Below are 22107 nucleotides of genomic sequence, written 5' to 3' on the forward strand. Positions count from 1 at the left end.
TAATTTTTTCCTCATTTGATACGAGTATATATTTGTATGCTCATTTTAAGATTCTAAAATGATCCGAGCAAAAATATCATGAGCAGAAAATACCATTGGGTTTACCTTGCACTCGGGTGTATATATATAAATTACTTTATATCTCTTTAGAATAATCTAGCATTAAATATTATAATCATCTTTTGTACAGAGTATTAAGGTGTATATATACTATTAAGGTGTATATATACTCTGGTATGTATAAATATGTATGTGATTATTGTCCATAGGATACAAAATTAAAATTAAAAATGATATTAGTCTTGTTTGGTATAGAAGCTGGAAGCTTTTAGCTAATAGAGCCTAGTTAGAGGTTAGCTTACTGAAAGACTTAAAACTCTTTTTGAAAAAATCATTATAAGAACTTTTTGAAATCAACTTATTGAATAATTAGCTTTTTTACTTTTTGGCTATCAAATACACTTATGTCTTGTTTGGTAAAGTGCATTTTGGAGTTATTGATCCCTATTATATGTTTGACTGATTTAAATACCACCTTCGAATATTTTTAGTTGCAACTTTGCAATATTTTATATCTCACAAATAATACCCCAAAATTGCAACTAATTTAATAAAAATCGGAGGTAGTATCAAATTTGGGTGTTTGGTAAATAGTTTATTGAAAGAGATTTTTGGACTCAAAAAGCACACACTTTTAGAAAACAATCAATACAAAACTTTTTGATATTAGCTTATTAAAAAAAATCATCTTTTGTCTATTAAATACACTAAAAACAACTAAGTACGTAGCACTTAATTACTAAACACTTTTACACAATAAGCTAAACTATTTATAACCAGCTAGTCAAATTAATTAATACAACCAAGTTCAATATTATTCTAAAATGATTAATTGTATTCAATTCAACTTGCTACATGATTAATCATGATATAGCTAATGTTAGTTTACTGATATCATATACTAGCAGTAGTGATGAGTCCAGCAAAGCAAAGACATGGTTGCATGCACGTAATAACAACGAAAATAATGATGCATCTATATTATATCTTGTTAATTATTTGATAATGTATTTAATTTCCTTAGGTTTTTTTTGGCTTGTCGATCAACATACAATAAAATTAGTTTTCATTCCATAAGGTAAGCAATATAAATGCTAAGGAAAGCTGAGGAATGTTCAATCACTCGCCTAAAACAATAATAGATCGTATAAGCTTAGCTTAGAAATGCAAAATCTTCTTATATTTCCTTCATTAAAATGGCGAGTATTCGTATCAACTACACTGTTATGTCAATGATGTTCTTAGCTATTCTTTTACTAAGTGTATCAGGTTTGGCTCCGACCTCTTTTTCTCCTACAATACTCATTATTATTACACGTATTATGTGCTTTGGAGATATTGTTATATACACCTAGTGTACCGTACACCCATAAGTATTTTGTACTTATTTTGATGATTATATTTCGTTGATTCATCAAATGAAGAACAAAAACTAATCTTGGGTTAGTTGGATGTACGGTAAACCTGGATGTATATAAAAATTTTATGTGCACGGGCTAAATTTTTTTTTTTTTTTCTATAATTCTAGTCAAATGTCGTTTTCAATTCATATATGCATGTTCGATTACTCTATAAGTTAAATAATTTTTGAAAAACGGGTGACTAATATTCATGGTTAAAATTATTTCAGTTCCAGCATTCATCGATGCAATTGAAACATCCGAAGAAGAAAAATGTCAAGGTGAAGGCAATATATGTGTTTCTAAAGGTGTATATGCTTGTTGTGAAGGACTAGTCTGCTCAGCTTCCAATATTGTTATTGGTGTTTGTAAAAAACCTCTACCGGATCTACTAATAGATTATGCAAATTGAGACTCCTTATAATCATCGAAATTCATGAATACATACAAGCAACTCTACTAAGTATCTAGAAGAGTTTCTTGTATAATATACCACTATTTGTTTCTAGTTTGCACTGTGATGTTTCTCATAAATGTTCTTTTTAATCAGTATTATTATTCATAATATTATTATTCATAATATCATAATTATTGTTAGATAATCAACTCAATCAAAAGCTTAAACAGATGGTTGAGATTAAAGAATATGTTTTATACTCTATATCAACAATGTTCATTTTGTTGCTTTGATCGGTCTTGGATTTATTTTTAATTTTTTTTTTCAATTCAAAGTGTATTGTTTGTTGATGGGGGTACACATACGTATGTCAAATTAAAAAAAAAAATATTGAATGATCATCAAAGTCAAATATAGTAATAATACGTTATCTAATCATATATACTTCGTAGAATTTTGTGATTGATTGGTCTACCACAGAAACGACACTTAATAAATTTAGGAAATTGAACCTCATTCGTTGGAAAAATGGCTAGAAAGCATGGGTGTATTATAATATCACAACTTAAACTACTAATCATACATATACAATATATTCTTATTGAACTTAAGAAATATGGATGATGTTGACAAAATAACTCAAAAGTGTTGGACCTTTGATGGCTGTAATGCAATTTAGGTCAAATTGAATGAGTCTATGTGAAGGGAAAAAAAAAATTGCAATCTAACCCATGAAATATCACCGTGATCGAATTGAAAAAGGGACCTTACATTTTTTTTTTTGACACACCTTACATGTTTTTTTTTTTTTGACAGTGAGAACAAAGAAAAGAAAACATAAGCAACAGACTAAAAATACCAAAAAAACACTCCCGAGCACGAGCCTTTCCAGCCAACCAGTGTACAGGAGACACCATTCCCTAGGAACCTTAAGAATTTTACAAGCCGCACAGGTAGACAAAAGAACCCGAGTATCCCGAAGTAACCAGTATAAAGAAACCTCATCTTTCTGTTGTTGGCCTAACATCCGACACAGAGGCTCACAGTCCGAGTAAATAAGAATCCTACGAAAACCACGAGAAAAAGCATTGCGTAACCCCCAAAAACAAGCTTGTAACTCAGACTGTAAGGCTGAAGAAGAGAAAGAAGCACGAGCCCCTCCTCCTCGGACTGAAGGAGAACCACAATCACGAAGAACCCAACCACACCTGCCGAATTATCCGAGGATGACCAAGACCCGTCGCAAATCAAACAAATATTAAACCCCAACGTAGGGTCCCCAGCAAGAGTGGCAGCAAATCTCGAACCAACAGGCCTAGGGCTAGACCCAAAGTAGAAGAAGGAAGGTGAGAATCCTGAGCCTGCCTCCCTCGCACATTCCACTGAGAAGCAAGAAGCAAAACATCATCCGGAGAGACAGCTTGTTGCCGAAAACGTACATTATTACGGGACAACCATATAGCCCAAAGAAGGGAGAAAAATTGCACCAAGTTCTCCCAATCCTTAGCAGCCGCTAACAACGAGACCATAACAGAAAACCATTGGAGAAAGGGAAGATGAAGAAGACCCTGACTATTGAAATGAAACGAGCTGCGAACCCATAAAGGAGTAACGAAATCACAGTCTCGAAACAAATGGTTGATCGTCTCCTGCTCCCTTCGACAAAAGCAGCAAGTCGAATCCACGGAAAACGCCGCGAACAGCTAGAGCTGAGGCAACCGGAATACCAGCATGAATTATTTTCCAGCCAAAGATCTTCCATTTAGGAAGAAGGGGAGCGCCCAAAATTTCTTCCACCAGGGAATAGGCAAGGACCCCAAAGGAGGACACCTGATAGTCTGATGAAGTAAGAGAGCATAGGCAGACTTCGTAGAAAAGGAGCCATCCTTGGTAAATTTCCAATATACAAAATCATCCATAAGCTCCTGCGGACGATCCAAACTAAGGATCCTGACGGCAGTCGGACTATCAAAAAACCGATGGACTCTCGAGGAGTCCCACTCCGTTAGAACGCGGATCAATTATACCAGACACATGAGTCGGAAGATCCGACTGAGATAAACCATCCTTGAATAACACTGGAACCCCAGGAGCCCAGTTGTCGGCTGTTATGTGTACCTTGTCACCTCTACCCACTTTCCAACGTACACCAGAAGAAACAGTCGAAAGAGCCATCTGCAACCCACGACAGCCCCAAGAGGGGCGAGAAATCCGAGCTCCCGGATTGACTGGCAGAGAGGAGTACTTCAAAAACATGAGTCTAGAAACCAAAAGTTGAGGATTTCGAATCATCCTCCACCCTGTACCAGCAAGGATAGCTGAATTAAAGCAAGCAATGTTGCGCACACCCAAACCCCCCAAACCTTTTGGTAAATGAAGAAGAGACACTGAGCGCAACGCCAAACCCTTCCGAGAACCAGACGATCTCCACCAAAAGTTGGCAAGCATGCTATCAAGTTGAGAAGCTACAGAAGACGGAATCTTGAAAACCGACAAGATATGATTAAACGATGCTATCAAAACCGAATTTATGATAGCCAGTTTCGCTGCTGCTAACAAGCGAAGAGAAGCAAAAGCAGACAACCGGCTAGCAACCTTGTCAATTAGAAACCTGAATTCCGCGACTTTACTCCTTCCAAGGTCAACAGGAAGACCTAGATGAGTACCAAAAGAAGCCTTCGATTGTAGTCGAAGACTGCGAGCTAAAAAATCACGGTAGTCTTGAGGGGTATTTGGGCTGAACTTGACAAAGGACTTCTGAAGATTAATCATCTGACCCGAAGCAGAGCAAAAATCCGAAAGAATGGCCATGACATTGTCACACGCTTGGGGCGAAAGTTGGAAAAATAACAGCGAATCATCTGCAAAGAACAGATGGGAAATCGAAGGTCCGCCCCTAGACACACGAATACCAGAAAACAAAGCCTGTTCTTCCGCCCGCCTAAGAGAGGTCGACAACATCTCCATACACAAAACAAATAGATATGGTGACAGAGGATCACCTTGTCTAAGACCACATTGTGGTCGAAAGGACGGTGTAAGACTCCCATTCACAAGAACCTGGTACGAGACAGTTGTAACACACTGCTCAATAATATGAACCGAATAAGGCGGAAAACCAAAAGCCCGTAAAACCTGACTTAAAAAATCCCAGCGCACTCTATCATAAGCTTTATTCATATCCAACTTTAGAGCCGCATAAAAAGGTTTCCGAGCTTTAGAAGCATTCATAAAGGATAGAAGCTCGTGAGCTACCAAAGCATTATCAGAAATTAGGCGACCCGGCACAAAGGCATTCTGGAACCCTGAAATAAGAGATGGAAGAACCCCTCGCAGACGGCCAGTAATGCATTTTGCTATAAATTTTTACATGACATTACATAAACCAATCAGCCGAAACTGAGACACTAACTCCGGCTGAGAAACCTTCGGCAGAAGGACTAAGAAGGTTCTATTCCAGTCCTTCAGCATATAACCATGAGCAAAAAAAGTATTGAACTGCCGAGATAACCAAATGCCCAGTATGATCCCAATAAGTATTGAAAAAAAGCCGAAGTAAAGCCATCAGGCCCAGGAGATTTGTCGTTAGCAATATGAAACATTGCAGCTTTAATCTCAGAAGGCGAGAACGGGGCCATTAACATGTCCTTTTGAGACGAGGATAGCGTCGGGAGGCCAAGGTGATCCCAAGAAAAAGGAGGGTCACTCCCAAATGGAGATACATGAGAATATAGATCAGAGTAAAAGGCCTGAATAAGAGAGCGAAGCCCAAGAGAATCCAAAACCCAAATACCAGCATCATTCTTCAAACTGACAATCAGATTACGACGACGACGAGCTTGGACCACCGAAAACAGTAATTTGGAGTGTGACTCCCTCCAGCATCCTATTTAGTTTTAGCACGTTGTTTCCAATAGAGAAAAGCAGCAGTTGCTTCGGCTATCTTCTCTTCCCTAGTATTTAGAAAAAGAACTCGCGCCACTGGGGGATTGTAATTGAGTAGAAGAAGAAGACAAATCAGAACATAAAGCTTTCCAGTTTATACCCCAAGATTTCCTGTGGCTAAGGCACCAGTCTTTAAGTCGCCTGCGAATAACAACAAGCCTGCGAGATAAGGTAAAACACGGAGAGCCTGTAAATTCTAAACGACAGCCGTCCTTAATAATCCTAGAAGTATCCTGAGCAGATAAGCACCAGTTTTCGATTCTATAAGGTCGCCGAACAGAATCTTGAGGTAACGAGTCTGAAAAGATAATAGCTGTGTGATCCGAAAATAGAATCGGTTGATGATGAACAATGGAGTCCGGATAATCAATAAACCAATCCTAAGTTGCATATGCCTTATCTAATCTTTCAAAAGTCGGGTCCACCTCTATTCTATTGTTTGTCCAAGTATAAGAAGGTCCAGAAGAAGGAACATTCACTAACCCCAAATTCAACCGCCATTGAATAAAATCCAAACGTCCTGGAATAAGTGAAGACCCTCCTATTTTATCCGATAGATACCCGACTTGGTTAAAATCACCAATCAACAAAATGTTCGGGTAAGTTTGGACAAATCTAGCAATAGACGACCACACATCTGATCTATCTGCTACATGAGGTGCCCCGTACACAAAGATCACAAATTTTATCACATCACCAACCTCTATTTTACAAACTACAAAGTTTGGAGATATAAACACTGGAACTACACTAAAAGGAGCAAGCTAAAAAATGAACAAACCACCACTTAATCCTACAACATCTACACCACAACAACCCAAAAAAGGAATAGATGCTAAACTGAGCACAACATTATCCACAGAAACCATTGTTTCCATCAAAAACACCACATCCAAGTTATGGGAGCGGACTAAAGAGCTTAGATACGGAAATTTAGGGGAGTCCGCTTGTCCAAGACCCCTACAGTTCCAGGCAGCAACTTTCATCTCAATTTGGGTGACCCATTACGGGAGGTCACCGAGCCCGCTGAAGAAGAAGTTGTAGAAACCAAATCTAAACTGCCCTTGCGCTTCTTGCAAGGTAACAAACAGGGAAAACAACCTGAGCCATGTTGCAACATCGAGACTAGGGGTGCTGATGGTTCCAGTGCACCACCCGAACGCTGATGGTAGGGCAAAGAGCATGCCAGACTGTTCAACAATCTTGCGGAGGAATGTCCGCATATCAATGCTGTGAAGGACTACAATGCATTTTCAACGGTGACTATCCAGGCGCAACAGGAACGTGTATGCGACGAACGTTTAAGACCGTTCAACAATATTGTTGTGGCACTTCAGCGTACCAATGTTGTGAAGGACTACGATGTGAGCTTGATGGTGATTATCCTGGATCCGGCGGAGTTTGTAGGCCGCTAAAACCATGTCGAAGGACATATCAACTTTGCGGAGGTATCAATAGATTGAAATGTTGCCAAGGATTAAGATGTGTACTTGATGACGATTATCCAGAAGTTGGCAGTGTTTGTATGCCAGGAAGAAAATGTCAAAGTGATTATGAATCTTGTGGTGGTAGCACTGGACTTCAGTGTTGCGAAAGGTACGCTTGTGTCTATGATGCGAGTAGCTATGCTGGTGATGGTGGTGTTTGTGTGCCTACTTACAAGCAGAGTTCTTCGTCGAAATGATGACTTATTAGTCCATTCATGTGGATGACTCTCATTTTCTTGAGCTACAATTGTGTTAATTTGAGTTGCATATATGTATTTTTTGTTGAGTGTTTGATTTCTTGTATTAATTTTGATTGTATTGATTGAGTTTACTTAATAAATGTTACGGAGTTTTATTAAGAAATTTATATATATGCTATTGCTATGCATGTGTTTGGGTACAAATTGATTTTTATTTTTATTTTTTATTTTTTGGGCTGCTCATTACAAGCCAAAATTTTCTTCTGTGCAGTGCAGGTATATATTCTCGGCCCAATTCACCAATTGAACCAAAATCGTCTTTAACCCAATATTAAAAGTCTTAGTCGATCTAGATCTTATTGTTTTTTCCCAAATGATAGAGTATAAAATATATTTCTGAGCCTCAACCATCAGCTTAAATTTTTGGTTGAATTGGTCCTCTAACATGGTATCAGAGCCAGCGTAATACAAAGGTCACGAGTACGAATCTCATCTGCCCTTCCTTTAAAGTGGAATTAATTCGCACCAGCTATGGGTAGACCTTTGTTACATCCACATTTCATGCCTAAAGAGCCTTTATGTGAGGGGGAGTGATAGAGTATAAGGCTTTTCTTTGTCAATAAAAAAAAAAAAAGTTGTAACCTTTTCATTTTACCCCTTGTTTTGTTAGAAAAATAAAAATTTAAACATTTATTTGTGTATATTAGTAATCATCGCAGAGTATAAAAATGGCTTTTATAAAATTACTCATGGCCATACATTAAAAGGATTTGAGGATGCGTAAACCAACTACAATTAACATAATTAATTGAATAGTGCAAAAGTCAAACTGTTGAAATTAAAAAATTAACAAAATGAAGTACAATAATCCCCGGAATCAAAAAACATAATGTATGCTATAGAACAATACATGAAAACACATGATGAACATATACTAAACTCAATCAGTATTGCTAGTATGAACTAGTGAGTACATATTATAGCTTAATAATTAGCATAAGTGCATAAACCCGTACCAGGAGGAAGCTTCTTCTTTCGAGTTTTAATAAGAGGTTCGGTAGGAAGGTTTCGAGCATGAACGCAGTTCAATCCTTGACAACATACGTACGGACCATAGAGTTGGCACTCTTGAAGGTGGTGTCTACACTTATCTTTCGACGGAGGTTGTTGATTATCTAAAGGTGTACATAGTCCGAGACCACCTGGTTGCTCTGGTGTCCAACCAAGACAATATAATCCTTCACAACAAGCGTAATCGCCATAACCTCCACAAAGTTGTTTTAGTTTCCTACACGTAGGGTTAGGTTGTGGTTGTGGTGGTGGTGGTGGTGATGATGGCGGCGATGGTGGTGGTGGTGTGCTCGAGGTGTCCGGTACATATGATGGTTGTTGATCATAGGGTCCATAACTCTTTTCCATGGCTGGAAGAAAAATATGAACATAACACCACAAATTTGTAAGTAACAATTAGTGAATGTTAAAGAGAATTAAGCTAAATATAGTTTTATCATCTTATATGAAGTTTAAGCACTTCACTATTTCACTTCATCTCATACTCCTCTTGTATCAAATTTCTTGCATTACTTTAACTGAATACTCTTGACAATGTACAATTTTGGCTATCAATATCTTTTAATAGTAAAAATATAAATTGAATATATACATTATAATAAATCCAATAGTGCCTTAGATATGGACATTTGTTTTCATATATTTTCAAAAAAATATGATCAAAATAGTGGTGAAAATTCATTATGAAGTTATGAGTAATTAACTAACGAGTTGGTCTTTTAAGAATACTATGAGGCATATATAAAAGGGATACTCAAAATGACACCATGGCGAAATTTTCACAAGGATTAGAATTTTTTGGATAATATATGATTTGGAATTATTATAAATCAATATTATATACGTCTGAGTGCACCGTACACTCAACTAATCCAAAATTAAATGAGAACGAACTACTCATGGATGAATGGTGCACCTGATGTATACGATAATATCTCAATTATTATAATATCTTTGTATGTGTACTTTTCCATAAAAGTATACATCTCCATGCATTTTATATTTAATGAGGGCTCAAATATCTATAAAAACGAGGACAAAATGATTAAATTAGAAAACCCTAAAAGGACAAGAAAAACACTATTTTAAGAAACTCAAATTCAAAAATGGAAAAAATATTATAGGACAGAGGACGTTAGGGCAAAAGGTAACCAAAAAAAAAAAAACACACACAAACAATATTAAGAAAGAAATACAAAAACTAAACCTGATTCAGCCAATGCCAAAAGAGCTAGCAAAATTGACAACACAAATAAGTTGATAAAAATCCTCTCCATTGTGTTAATTAAATGTTTTAAAATTAAATTGAAGTTTGATTATGTTAGCAATGTCCACCATTATATTGCAATACTTATATAGTGCTTCCAAATGCGCTTAAAAAGTCTACTTACTAGGTAAAAGTAATTACGAGTCGTGAGCTAGCAATTTCTATGATTACTTACTTAATTATTGAGTTGTTGCGCACGACTAGTTCACTACGATAAAATTTATATATACAGCTTGTTATGGCTATTTTTATCAGATAAACTAAATAGATTTTTAGATGGTTGCAGCCACGTCTTTGGATTATTATGTTTTTGTTGAGGTACACATACCGACCCTCCTAAATATAGTACATACCTTTGTTAGAAAGAATTAAAAAAAAAATGCAAGGAAATATCTAATATAATTATAGTCTACAAAAATCTATTGATATAATATATCTATGATACTAATAAATCTAATGTAAATTACAGTATTAACTTTCGCAAAACCTGTTATATACACTCAAATTGTACAGAGTTACATGCATCCAATATAAGGGTAATTTTTTCCTCATTTGATACGAGTATATATTTGTATGCTCATTTTAAGATTCTAAAATGATCCGAGCAAAAATATCATGAGCAGAAAATACCATTGGGTTTACCTTGCACTCGGGTGTATATATATAAATTACTTTATATCTCTTTAGAATAATCTAGCATTAAATATTATAATCATCTTTTGTACAGAGTATTAAGGTGTATATATACTATTAAGGTGTATATATACTCTGTAGTATGTATAAATATGTATGTGATTATTGTCCATAGGATACAAAATTAAAATTAAAAAATGATATTAGTCTTGTTTGGTATAGAAGCTGGAAAGCTTTTAGCTAATAGAGCCTAGTTAGAGGTTAGCTTACTGAAAGACTTAAAACTCTTTTTGAAAAAATCATTATAAGAACTTTTTGAAATCAACTTATTGAATAATTAGCTTTTTTACTTTTTGGCTATCAAATACACTTATGTCTTGTTTGGTAAAGTGCATTTTGGAGTTATTGATCCCTATTATATGTTTGACTGATTTAAATACCACCTTCGAATATTTTTAGTTGCAACTTTGCAATATTTTATATCTCACAAATAATACCCCAAAATTGCAACTAATTTAATAAAAATCGGAGGTAGTATCAAATTTGGGTGTTTGGTAAATAGTTTATTGAAAGAGATTTTTGGACTCAAAAAGCACACACTTTTAGAAAACAATCAATACAAAACTTTTTGATATTAGCTTATTAAAAAAAATCATCTTTTGTCTATTAAATACACTAAAACAACTAAGTACGTAGCACTTAATTACTAAACACTTTTACACAATAAGCTAAACTATTTATAACCAGCTAGTCAAATTAATTAATACAACCAAGTTCAATATTATTCTAAAATGATTAATTGTATTCAATTCAACTTGCTACATGATTAATCATGATATAGCTAATGTTAGTTTACTGATATCATATACTAGCAGTAGTGATGAGTCCAGCAAAGCAAAGACATGGTTGCATGCACGTAATAACAACGAAAATAATGATGCATCTATATTATATCTTGTTAATTATTTGATAATGTATTTAATTTCCTTAAGTTTTTTTTTGGCTTGTCGATCAACATACAATAAAATTAGTTTTCATTCCATAAGGTAAGCAATATAAATGCTAAGGAAAGCTGAGGAATGTTCAATCACTCGCCTAAAACAATAATAGATCGTATAAGCTTAGCTTAGAAATGCAACAATCTTCTTATATTTCCTTCATTAAAATGGCGAGTATTCGTATCAACTACACTGTTATGTCAATGATGTTCTTAGCTATTCTTTTACTAAGTGTATCAGGTTTGGCTCCGACCTCTTTTTCTCCTACAATACTCATTATTATTACACGTATTATGTGCTTTGGAGATATTGTTATATACACCTAGTGTACCGTACACCCATAAGTATTTTGTACTTATTTTGATGATTATATTTCGTTGATTCATCAAATGAAGAACAAAAACTAATCTTGGGTTAGTTGGATGTACGGTAAACCTGGATGTATATAAAAATTTTATGTGCACGGGCTAAATTTTTTTTTTTTTTTCTATAATTCTAGTCAAATGTCGTTTTCAATTCATATATGCATGTTCGATTACTCTATAAGTTAAATAATTTTTGAAAAACGGGTGACTAATATTCATGGTTAAAATTATTTCAGTTCCAGCATTCATCGATGCAATTGAAACATCCGAAGAAGAAAAATGTCAAGGTGAAGGCAATATATGTGTTTCTAAAGGTGTATATGCTTGTTGTGAAGGACTAGTCTGCTCAGCTTCCAATATTGTTATTGGTGTTTGTAAAAAACCTCTACCGGATCTACTAATAGATTATGCAAATTGAGACTCCTTATAATCATCGAAATTCATGAATACATACAAGCAACTCTACTAAGTATCTAGAAGAGTTTCTTGTATAATATACCACTATTTGTTTCTAGTTTGCACTGTGATGTTTCTCATAAATGTTCTTTTTAATCAGTATTATTATTCATAATATTATTATTCATAATATCATAATTATTGTTAGATAATCAACTCAATCAAAAGCTTAAACAGATGGTTGAGATTAAAGAATATGTTTTATACTCTATATCAACAATGTTCATTTTGTTGCTTTGATCGGTCTTGGATTTATTTTTAATTTTTTTTTTCAATTCAAAGTGTATTGTTTGTTGATGGGGGTACACATACGTATGTCAAATTAAAAAAAAAAAATATTGAATGATCATCAAAGTCAAATATAGTAATAATATACGTTATCTAATCATATATACTTCGTAGAATTTTGTGATTGATTGGTCTACCACAGAAACGACACTTAATAAATTTAGGAAATTGAACCTCATTCGTTGGAAAAATGGCTAGAAAGCATGGGTGTATTATAATATCACAACTTAAACTACTAATCATACATATACAATATATTCTTATTGAACTTAAGAAATATGGATGATGTTGACAAAATAACTCAAAAGTGTTGGACCTTTGATGGCTGTAATGCAATTTAGGTCAAATTGAATGAGTCTATGTGAAGGGAAAAAAAAAATTGCAATCTAACCCATGAAATATCACCGTGATCGAATTGAAAAAGGGACCTTACATTTTTTTTTTTGACACACCTTACATGTTTTTTTTTTTTTTTGACAGTGAGAACAAAGAAAAGAAAACATAAGCAACAGACTAAAAATACCAAAAAAACACTCCCGAGCACGAGCCTTTCCAGCCAACCAGTGTACAGGAGACACCCATTCCCTAGGAACCTTAAGAATTTTACAAGCCGCACAGGTAGACAAAAGAACCCGAGTATCCCGAAGTAACCAGTATAAAGAAACCTCATCTTTCTGTTGTTGGCCTAACATCCGACACAGAGGCTCACAGTCCGAGTAAATAAGAATCCTACGAAAACCACGAGAAAAAGCATTGCGTAACCCCCAAAAACAAGCTTGTAACTCAGACTGTAAGGCTGAAGAAGAGAGAGAAGCACGAGCCCCTCCTCCTCGGACTGAAGGAGAACCACAATCACGAAGAACCCAACCAGCACCTGCCGAATTATCCGAGGATGACCAAGACCCGTCGCAAATCAAACAAATATTAAACCCCGACGTAGGGTCCCCAGCAAGAGTGGCAGCAAATCCCGAACCAACAGGCCTAGGGCTAGGACCCAAAGTAGAAGAAGGAAGGTGAGAATCCTGAGCCTGCCTCCCTCGCACATTCCACTGAGAAGCAAGAAGCAAAACATCATCCGGAGAGACAGCTTGTTGCCGAAAACGTACATTATTACGGGACAACCATATAGACCAAAGAAGGGAGAAAAATTGCACCAAGTTCTCCCAATCCTTAGCAGCCGCTAACAACGAGACCATAACAGAAAACCATTGGAGAAAGGGAAGATGAAGAAGACCCTGACTATTGAAATGAAACGAGCTGCGAACCCATAAAGGAGTAACGAAATCACAGTCTCGAAACAAATGGTTGATCGTCTCCTGCTCCCTTCGACAAAAGCAGCAAGTCGAATCCACGGAAACGCCGCGAACAGCTAGAGCTGAGGCAACCGGAATACCAGCATGAATTATTTTCCAGCCAAAGATCTTCCATTTAGGAAGAAGGGGGAGCGCCCAAAATTTCTTCCACCAGGGAATAGGCAAGGACCCCAAAGGAGGACACCTGATAGTCTGATGAAGTAAGAGAGCATAGGCAGACTTCGTAGAAAAGGAGCCATCCTTGGTAAATTTCCAATATACAAAATCATCCATAAGCTCCTGCGGACGATCCAAACTAAGGATCCTGACGGCAGTTGGACTATCAAAAAACCGATGGACTCTCGAGGAGTCCCACGCGTTAGAACGCGGATCAATTATACCAGACACATGAGTCAGAAGATCCGACTGAGATAAACCATCCTTGAATAACACTGGACCCCAGGAGCCCAGTTGTCGGCTGTTATGTGTACCTTGTCACCTCTACCCACTTTCCAACGTACACCAGAAGAAACAGCCGAAAGAGCCATCTGCAACCCACGACAGCCCCAAGAGGGGCGAGAAATCCGAGCTCCCAGATTGACTGGCAGAGAGGGGTACTTCAAAAACATGAGTCTAGAAACCAAAAGTTGAGGATTTCGAATCATCCTCCACCCTGTACCAGCAAGGATAGCTGAATTAAAGCAAGCAATGTTGCGCACACCCAAACCCCCCAAACCTTTTGGTAAATGAAGAAGAGACACTGAGCGCAACGCCAAACCCTTCCGAGAACCAGACGATCTCCACCAAAAGTTGGCAAGCATGCTATCAAGTTGAGAAGCTACAGAAGACGGAATCTTGAAAACCGACAAGATATGATTAAACGATGCTATCAAAACCGAATTTATGATAGCCAGTTTCGCTGCTGCTAACAAGCGAAGAGAAGCAAAAGCAGACAACCGGCTAGCAACCTTGTCAATTAGAAACCTGAATTCCGCGACTTTAATCCTTCCAAGGTCAACAGGAAGACCTAGATGAGTACCAAAAGAAGCCTTCGATTGTAGTCGAAGACTGCGAGCTAAAAAATCACGGTAGTCTTGAGGGGTATTTGGGCTGAACTTGACAAAGGACTTCTGAAGATTAATCATCTGACCCGAAGTAGAGCAAAAATCCGAAATAATGGCCATGACATTGTCACACGCTTGGGGCGAAAGTTGGAAAAATAACAGCGAATCATCTGCAAAGAACAGATGGGAAATCGAAGGTCCGCCCCTAGACACACGAATACCAGAAAACAAAGCCTGTTCTTCCGCCCGCCTAAGAGAGGTCGACAACACCTCCATACACAAAACAAATAGATATGGTGACAGAGGATCACCTTGTCTAAGACCACATTGTGGTCGAAAGGACGGTGTAAGACTCCCATTCACAAGAACCTGGTACGAGACAGTTGTAACACACTGCTCAATAATATAAACCGAATAAGGCGGAAAACCAAAGGCCCGTAAACCTGACTTAAAAAATCCCAGCGAACTCTATCATAAGCTTTATTCATATCCAACTTTAGAGCCGCATAAAAAGGTTTCCGAGCTTTAGAAGCATTCATAAAGGATAGAAGCTCGTGAGCTACCAAAGCATTATCAGAAATTAGGCGACCCGGCACAAAGGCATTCTGGAACCCTGAAATAAGAGATGGAAGAACCCCTCGCAGACGGCCAGTAATGCATTTTGCTATACATTTTTACATGACATTACATAAACCAATCAGCCGAAACTGAGACACTAACTCCGGCTGAGAAACCTTCGGCAGAAGGACTAAGAAGGTTCTATTCCAGTCCTTCAGCATATAACCATGAGCAAAAAAGTATTGAACTGCCGAGATAACCAAATGCCCAGTATGATCCCAATGAGTATTGAAAAAAGCCGAAGTAAAGCCATCAGGCCCAGGAGATTTGTCGTTAGCAATATGAAACATTGCAGCTTTAATCTCAGAAGGCGAGAACGGGGCCATTAACATGTCCTTTTGAGACGAGGATAGCGTCGGGAGGCCAAGGTGATCCCAAGAAAAAGGAGGGTCACTCCCAAATGGAGATACATGAGAATATAGATCAGAGTAAAAGGCCTGAATAAGAGAGCGAAGCCCAAGAGAATCCGAAACCCAAATACCAGCATCATTCTTCAAACTGACAATCAGATTACGACGACGACGAGCTTGGACCACCGAAAACAGTAATTTGGAGTGTGACTCCCCTCCAGCATCCTATTTAGTTTTAGCACGTTGTTTCCAATAGAGAAAAGCAGCAGTTGCTTCGACTATCTTCTCTTCCCTAGTATTTAGAAAAAGAACTCGCGCCACTGGGGATTGTAATTGAGTAGAAGAAGAAGACAAATCAGAACATAAAGCTTTCCAGTTTATACCCCAAGATTTCCTGTGGCTAAGGCACCAGTCTTTAAGTCGCCTGCGAATAACAACAAGCCTGCGAGATAAGGTAAAACACGGAGAGCCTGTAAATTCTAAACGACAGCCGTCCTTAATAATCCTAGAAGTATCCTGAGCAGATAAGCACCAGTTTTCGATTCTATAAGGTCGCCGAACAGAATCTTGAGGTAACGAGTCTGAAAAGATAATAGCTGTGTGATCCGAAAATAGAATCGGTTGATGATGAACAATGGAGTCCGGATAATCAATAAACCAATCCTGAGTTGCATATGCCTTATCTAATCTTTCAAAAGTCGGGTCCACCTCTATTCTATTGTTTGTCCAAGTATAAGAAGGTCCAGAAAAAGGAACATTCACTAACCCTAAATTCAACCGCCATTGAATAAAATCCAAACGTCCTGGAATAAGTGAAGACCCTCCTATTTTATCCGATAGATACCCGACTTGGTTAAAATCACCAATCAACAAAATGTTCGGGTAAGTTTGGACAAATCTAGCAATAGACGACCACACATCTGATCTATCTGCTACATGAGGTGCCCCGTACACAAAGATCACAAATTTTATCACATCACCAACCTCTATTTTACAAACTACAAAGTTTGGAGATATAAACACTGGAACTACACTAAAAGGAGCAAGCCAAAAAATGAACAAACCACCACTTAATCCTACAGCATCTACACCACAACAACCCAAAAAAGGAATAGATGCTAAACTGAGCACAACATTATCCACAGAAACCATTGTTTCCATCAAAAACACCACATCCAAGTGATGGGAGCGGACTAAAGAGCTTAGATACGGAAATTTAGGGGAGTCCGCTTGTCCAAGACCCCTACAGTTCCAGGCAGCAACTTTCATCTCAATTTGGGTGACCCATTACGGGAGGTCACCGAGCCCGCTGAAGAAGAAGTTGTAGAAACCAAATCTAAACTGCCCTTGCGCTTCTTGCAAGGTAACAAACAGGGAAAACAACCTGAGCCATGTTGCAACATCGAGACTAGGGGTGCTGATGGTTCCAGTGCACCACCCGAACGCTGATGGTAGGGCAAAGAGCATGCCAGACTGTTCAACAATCTTGCGGAGGAATGTCCGCATATCAATGCTGTGAAGGACTACAATGCATTTTCAACGGTGACTATCCAGGCGCAACAGGAACGTGTATGCGACGAACGTGTAAGACCGTTCAACAATATTGTGGTGGCACTTCAGCGTACCAATTTTGTGAAGGACTACGATGTGAGCTTGATGGTGATTATCCTGGATCCGGCGGAGTTTGTAGGCCGCTAAAACCATGTCGAAGGACATATCAACTTTGCGGAGGTATCAATAGATTGAAATGTTGCCAAGGATTAAGATGTGTACTTGATGACGATTATCCAGAAGTTGGCGGTGTTTGTATGCCAGGAAGAAAATGTCAAAGTGATTATGAATCTTGTGGTGGTAGCACTGGACTTCAGTGTTGCGAAAGGTACGCTTGTGTCTATGATGCGAGTAGCTATGCTGGTGATGGTGGTGTTTGTGTGCCTACTTACAAGCAGAGTTCTTCGTCGAAATGATGACTTATTAGTCCATTCATGTGGATGACTCTCATTTTCTTGAGCTACAATTGTGTTAATTTGAGTTGCATATATGTATTTTTTGTTGAGTGTTTGATTTCTTGTATTAATTTTGATTGTATTGATTGAGTTTACTTAATAAATGTTACGGAGTTTTATTAAGAAATTTATATATATGCTATTGCTATGCATGTGTTTGGGTACAAATTGATTTTTATTTTTATTTTTTATTTTTTGGGCTGCTCATTACAAGCCAAAATTTTCTTCTGTGCAGTGCAGGTATATATTCTCGGCCCAATTCACCAATTGAACCAAAATCGTCTTTAACCCAATATTAAAAGTCTTAGTCGATCTAGATCTTATTGTTTTTTCCCAAATGATAGAGTATAAAATATATTTCTGAGCCTCAACCATCAGCTTAAATTTTTGGTTGAATTGGTCCTCTAACATGGTATCAGAGCCAGCGTAATACAAAGGTCACGAGTACGAATCTCATCTGCCCTTCCTTTAAAGTGGAATTAATTCGCACCAGCTATGGGTAGACCTTTGTTACATCCACATTTCATGCCTAAAGAGCCTTTATGTGAGGGGGAGTGATAGAGTATAAGGCTTTTCTTTGTCAATAAAAAAAAAAAAAGTTGTAACCTTTTCATTTTACCCCTTGTTTTGTTAGAAAAATAAAAATTTAAACATTTATTTGTGTATATTAGTAATCATCGCAGAGTATAAAAATGGCTTTTATAAAATTACTCATGGCCATACATTAAAAGGATTTGAGGATGCGTAAACCAACTACAATTAACATAATTAATTGAATAGTGCAAAAGTCAAACTGTTGAAATTAAAAAATTAACAAAATGAAGTACAATAATCCCCGGAATCAAAAACATAATGTATGCTATAGAACAATACATGAAAACACATGATGAACATATACTAAACTCAATCAGTATTGCTAGTATGAACTAGTGAGTACATATTATAGCTTAATAATTAGCATAAGTGCATAAACCCGTACCAGGAGGAAGCTTCTTCTTTCGAGTTTTAATAAGAGGTTCGGTAGGAAGGTTTCGAGCATGAACGCAGTTCAATCCTTGACAACATACGTACGGACCATAGAGTTGGCACTCTTGAAGGTGGTGTCTACACTTATCTTTCGACGGAGGTTGTTGATTATCTAAAGGTGTACATAGTCCGAGACCACCTGGTTGCTCTGGTGTCCAACCAAGACAATATAATCCTTCACAACAAGCGTAATCGCCATAACCTCCACAAAGTTGTTTTAGTTTCCTACACGTAGGGTTAGGTTGTGGTTGTGGTGGTGGTGGTGGTGATGATGGCGGCGATGGTGGTGGTGGTGTGCTCGAGGTGTCCGGTACATATGATGGTTGTTGATCATAGGGTCCATAACTCTTTTCCATGGCTGGAAGAAAAATATGAACATAACACCACAAATTTGTAAGTAACAATTAGTGAATGTTAAAGAGAATTAAGCTAAATATAGTTTTATCATCTTATATGAAGTTTAAGCACTTCACTATTTCACTTCATCTCATACTCCTCTTGTATCAAATTTCTTGCATTACTTTAACTGAATACTCTTGACAATGTACAATTTTGGCTATCAATATCTTTTAATAGTAAAAATATAAATTGAATATATACATTATAATAAATCCAATAGTGCCTTAGATATGGACATTTGTTTTCATATATTTTCAAAAAAATATGATCAAAATAGTGGTGAAAATTCATTATGAAGTTATGAGTAATTAACTAACGAGTTGGTCTTTTAAGAATACTATGAGGCATATATAAAAGGGATACTCAAAATGACACCATGGCGAAATTTTCACAAGGATTAGAATTTTTTGGATAATATATGATTTGGAATTATTATAAATCAATATTATATACGTCTGAGTGCACCGTACACTCAACTAATCCAAAATTAAATGAGAACGAACTACTCATGGATGAATGGTGCACCTGATGTATACGATAATATCTCAATTATTATAATATCTTTGTATGTGTACTTTTCCATAAAAGTATACATCTCCATGCATTTTATATTTAATGAGGGCTCAAATATCTATAAAAACGAGGACAAAATGATTAAATTAGAAAACCCTAAAAGGACAAGAAAAACACTATTTTAAGAAACTCAAATTCAAAAATGGAAAAAATATTATAGGACAGAGGACCTTAGGGCAAAAGGTAACCAAAAAAAAAACACACACACAAACAATATTAAGAAAGAAATACAAAAACTAAACCTGATTCAGCCAATGCCAAAAGAGCTAGCAAAATTGACAACACAAATAAGTTGATAAAAATCCTCTCCATTGTGTTAATTAAATGTTTTAAAATTAAATTGAAGTTTGATTATGTTAGCAATGTCCACCATTATATTGCAATACTTATATAGTGCTTCCAAATGCGCTTAAAAAGTCTACTTACTAGGTAAAAGTAATTACGAGTCGTGAGCTAGCAATTTCTATGATTACTTACTTAATTATTGAGTTGTTGCGCACGACTAGTTCACTACGATAAAATTTATATATACAGCTTGTTATGGCTATTTTTATCAGATAAACTAAATAGATTTTTAGATGGTTGCAGCCACGTCTTTGGATTATTATGTTTTTGTTGAGGTACACATACCGACCCTCCTAAATATAGTACATACCTTTGTTAGAAAGAATTAAAAAAAAAATGCAAGGAAATATCTAATATAATTATAGTCTACAAAAATCTATTGATATAATATATCTATGATACTAATAAATCTAATGTAAATTACAGTATTAACTTTCGCAAAACCTGTTATATACACTCAAATTGTACAGAGTTACATGCATCCAATATAAGGGTAATTTTTTTCCTCATTTGATACGAGTATATATTTGTATGCTCATTTTAAGATTCTAAAATGATCCGAGCAAAAATATCATGAGCAGAAAATACCATTGGGTTTACCTTGCACTCGGGTGTATATATATAAATTACTTTATATCTCTTTAGAATAATCTAGCATTAAATATTATAATCATCTTTTGTACAGAGTATTAAGGTGTATATATACTATTAAGGTGTATATATACTCTGTAGTATGTATAAATATGTATGTGATTATTGTCCATAGGATACAAAATTAAAATTAAAAAATGATATTAGTCTTGTTTGGTATAGAAGCTGGAAAGCTTTTAGCTAATAGAGCCTAGTTAGAGGTTAGCTTACTGAAAGACTTAAAACTCTTTTTGAAAAAATCATTATAAGAACTTTTTGAAATCAACTTATTGAATAATTAGCTTTTTTACTTTTTGGCTATCAAATACACTTATGTCTTGTTTGGTAAAGTGCATTTTGGAGTTATTGATCCCTATTATATGTTTGACTGATTTAAATACCACCTTCGAATATTTTTAGTTGCAACTTTGCAATATTTTATATCTCACAAATAATACCCCAAAATTGCAACTAATTTAATAAAAATCGGAGGTAGTATCAAATTTGGGTGTTTGGTAAATAGTTTATTGAAAGAGATTTTTGGACTCAAAAAGCACACACTTTTAGAAAACAATCAATACAAAACTTTTTGATATTAGCTTATTAAAAAAAATCATCTTTTGTCTATTAAATACACTAAAACAACTAAGTACGTAGCACTTAATTACTAAACACTTTTACACAATAAGCTAAACTATTTATAACCAGCTAGTCAAATTAATTAATACAACCAAGTTCAATATTATTCTAAAATGATTAATTGTATTCAATTCAACTTGCTACATGATTAATCATGATATAGCTAATGTTAGTTTACTGATATCATATACTAGCAGTAGTGATGAGTCCAGCAAAGCAAAGACATGGTTGCATGCACGTAATAACAACGAAAATAATGATGCATCTATATTATATCTTGTTAATTATTTGATAATGTATTTAATTTCCTTAGGTTTTTTTTGGCTTGTCGATCAACATACAATAAAATTAGTTTTCATTCCATAAGGTAAGCAATATAAATGCTAAGGAAAGCTGAGGAATGTTCAATCACTCGCCTAAAACAATAATAGATCGTATAAGCTTAGCTTAGAAATGCAACAATCTTCTTATATTTCCTTCATTAAAATGGCGAGTATTCGTATCAACTACACTGTTATGTCAATGATGTTCTTAGCTATTCTTTTACTAAGTGTATCAGGTTTGGCTCCGACCTCTTTTTCTCCTACAATACTCATTA

General features: G+C 36.1%; 6 protein-coding genes across 6 annotated transcripts; 3 read left to right on the forward strand and 3 right to left on the reverse strand.

Annotated features, from left to right (window-relative positions):
* The first annotated feature begins 1237 nt into the window (after nucleotides 1–1237).
* On the forward strand, nucleotides 1238–2223 carry LOC110690829 (uncharacterized protein SJCHGC06711-like). Its single transcript, XM_021867710.1, has 2 exons — nucleotides 1238–1329; nucleotides 1691–2223. Exons 1-2 carry the CDS (start codon nucleotides 1257–1259, stop codon nucleotides 1870–1872), a joined length of 255 nt encoding a protein of 84 aa, XP_021723402.1. The 5' UTR covers nucleotides 1238–1256; the 3' UTR covers nucleotides 1873–2223.
* Nucleotides 2224–6967: 4744 nt separating this feature from the next.
* Nucleotides 6968–7486, forward strand: LOC110690825. Its single transcript, XM_021867706.1, has one exon. It carries the CDS (start codon nucleotides 6968–6970, stop codon nucleotides 7484–7486), a length of 519 nt encoding a protein of 172 aa, XP_021723398.1.
* An 889-nt stretch (nucleotides 7487–8375) lies between these two features.
* LOC110690823 lies at nucleotides 8376–10158 on the reverse strand. Its single transcript, XM_021867703.1, has 2 exons — nucleotides 9768–10158; nucleotides 8376–8910 (listed from the first exon to the last, which is right to left on the reverse strand). The coding sequence occupies exons 1-2, from the start codon at nucleotides 9835–9837 to the stop codon at nucleotides 8474–8476; spliced, it is 507 nt and encodes a 168-aa protein (XP_021723395.1). The 5' UTR covers nucleotides 9838–10158; the 3' UTR covers nucleotides 8376–8473.
* A 2678-nt stretch (nucleotides 10159–12836) lies between these two features.
* LOC110690826 lies at nucleotides 12837–17160 on the reverse strand. Its single transcript, XM_021867707.1, has 6 exons — nucleotides 16204–17160; nucleotides 15708–16116; nucleotides 15367–15587; nucleotides 14351–15316; nucleotides 13091–14285; nucleotides 12837–12892 (listed from the first exon to the last, which is right to left on the reverse strand). Exons 1-6 carry the CDS (start codon nucleotides 17158–17160, stop codon nucleotides 12837–12839), a joined length of 3804 nt encoding a protein of 1267 aa, XP_021723399.1.
* A 179-nt stretch (nucleotides 17161–17339) lies between these two features.
* Nucleotides 17340–17858, forward strand: LOC110690827. The gene has a single exon (XM_021867708.1). The coding sequence runs from the start codon at nucleotides 17340–17342 to the stop codon at nucleotides 17856–17858; it is 519 nt and encodes a 172-aa protein (XP_021723400.1).
* Nucleotides 17859–18699: 841 nt separating this feature from the next.
* On the reverse strand, nucleotides 18700–20528 carry LOC110690824. The gene is made up of 2 exons (XM_021867705.1): nucleotides 20138–20528; nucleotides 18700–19281 (listed from the first exon to the last, which is right to left on the reverse strand). Exons 1-2 carry the CDS (start codon nucleotides 20205–20207, stop codon nucleotides 18845–18847), a joined length of 507 nt encoding a protein of 168 aa, XP_021723397.1. The 5' UTR covers nucleotides 20208–20528; the 3' UTR covers nucleotides 18700–18844.
* Nucleotides 20529–22107: the final 1579 nt, after the last annotated feature.

This window comes from Chenopodium quinoa, unplaced genomic scaffold (genome assembly GCF_001683475.1).
Source record: "Chenopodium quinoa cultivar QQ74 unplaced genomic scaffold, ASM168347v1, whole genome shotgun sequence".
Classification (NCBI taxonomy): Eukaryota; Viridiplantae; Streptophyta; class Magnoliopsida; order Caryophyllales; family Amaranthaceae; genus Chenopodium; species Chenopodium quinoa.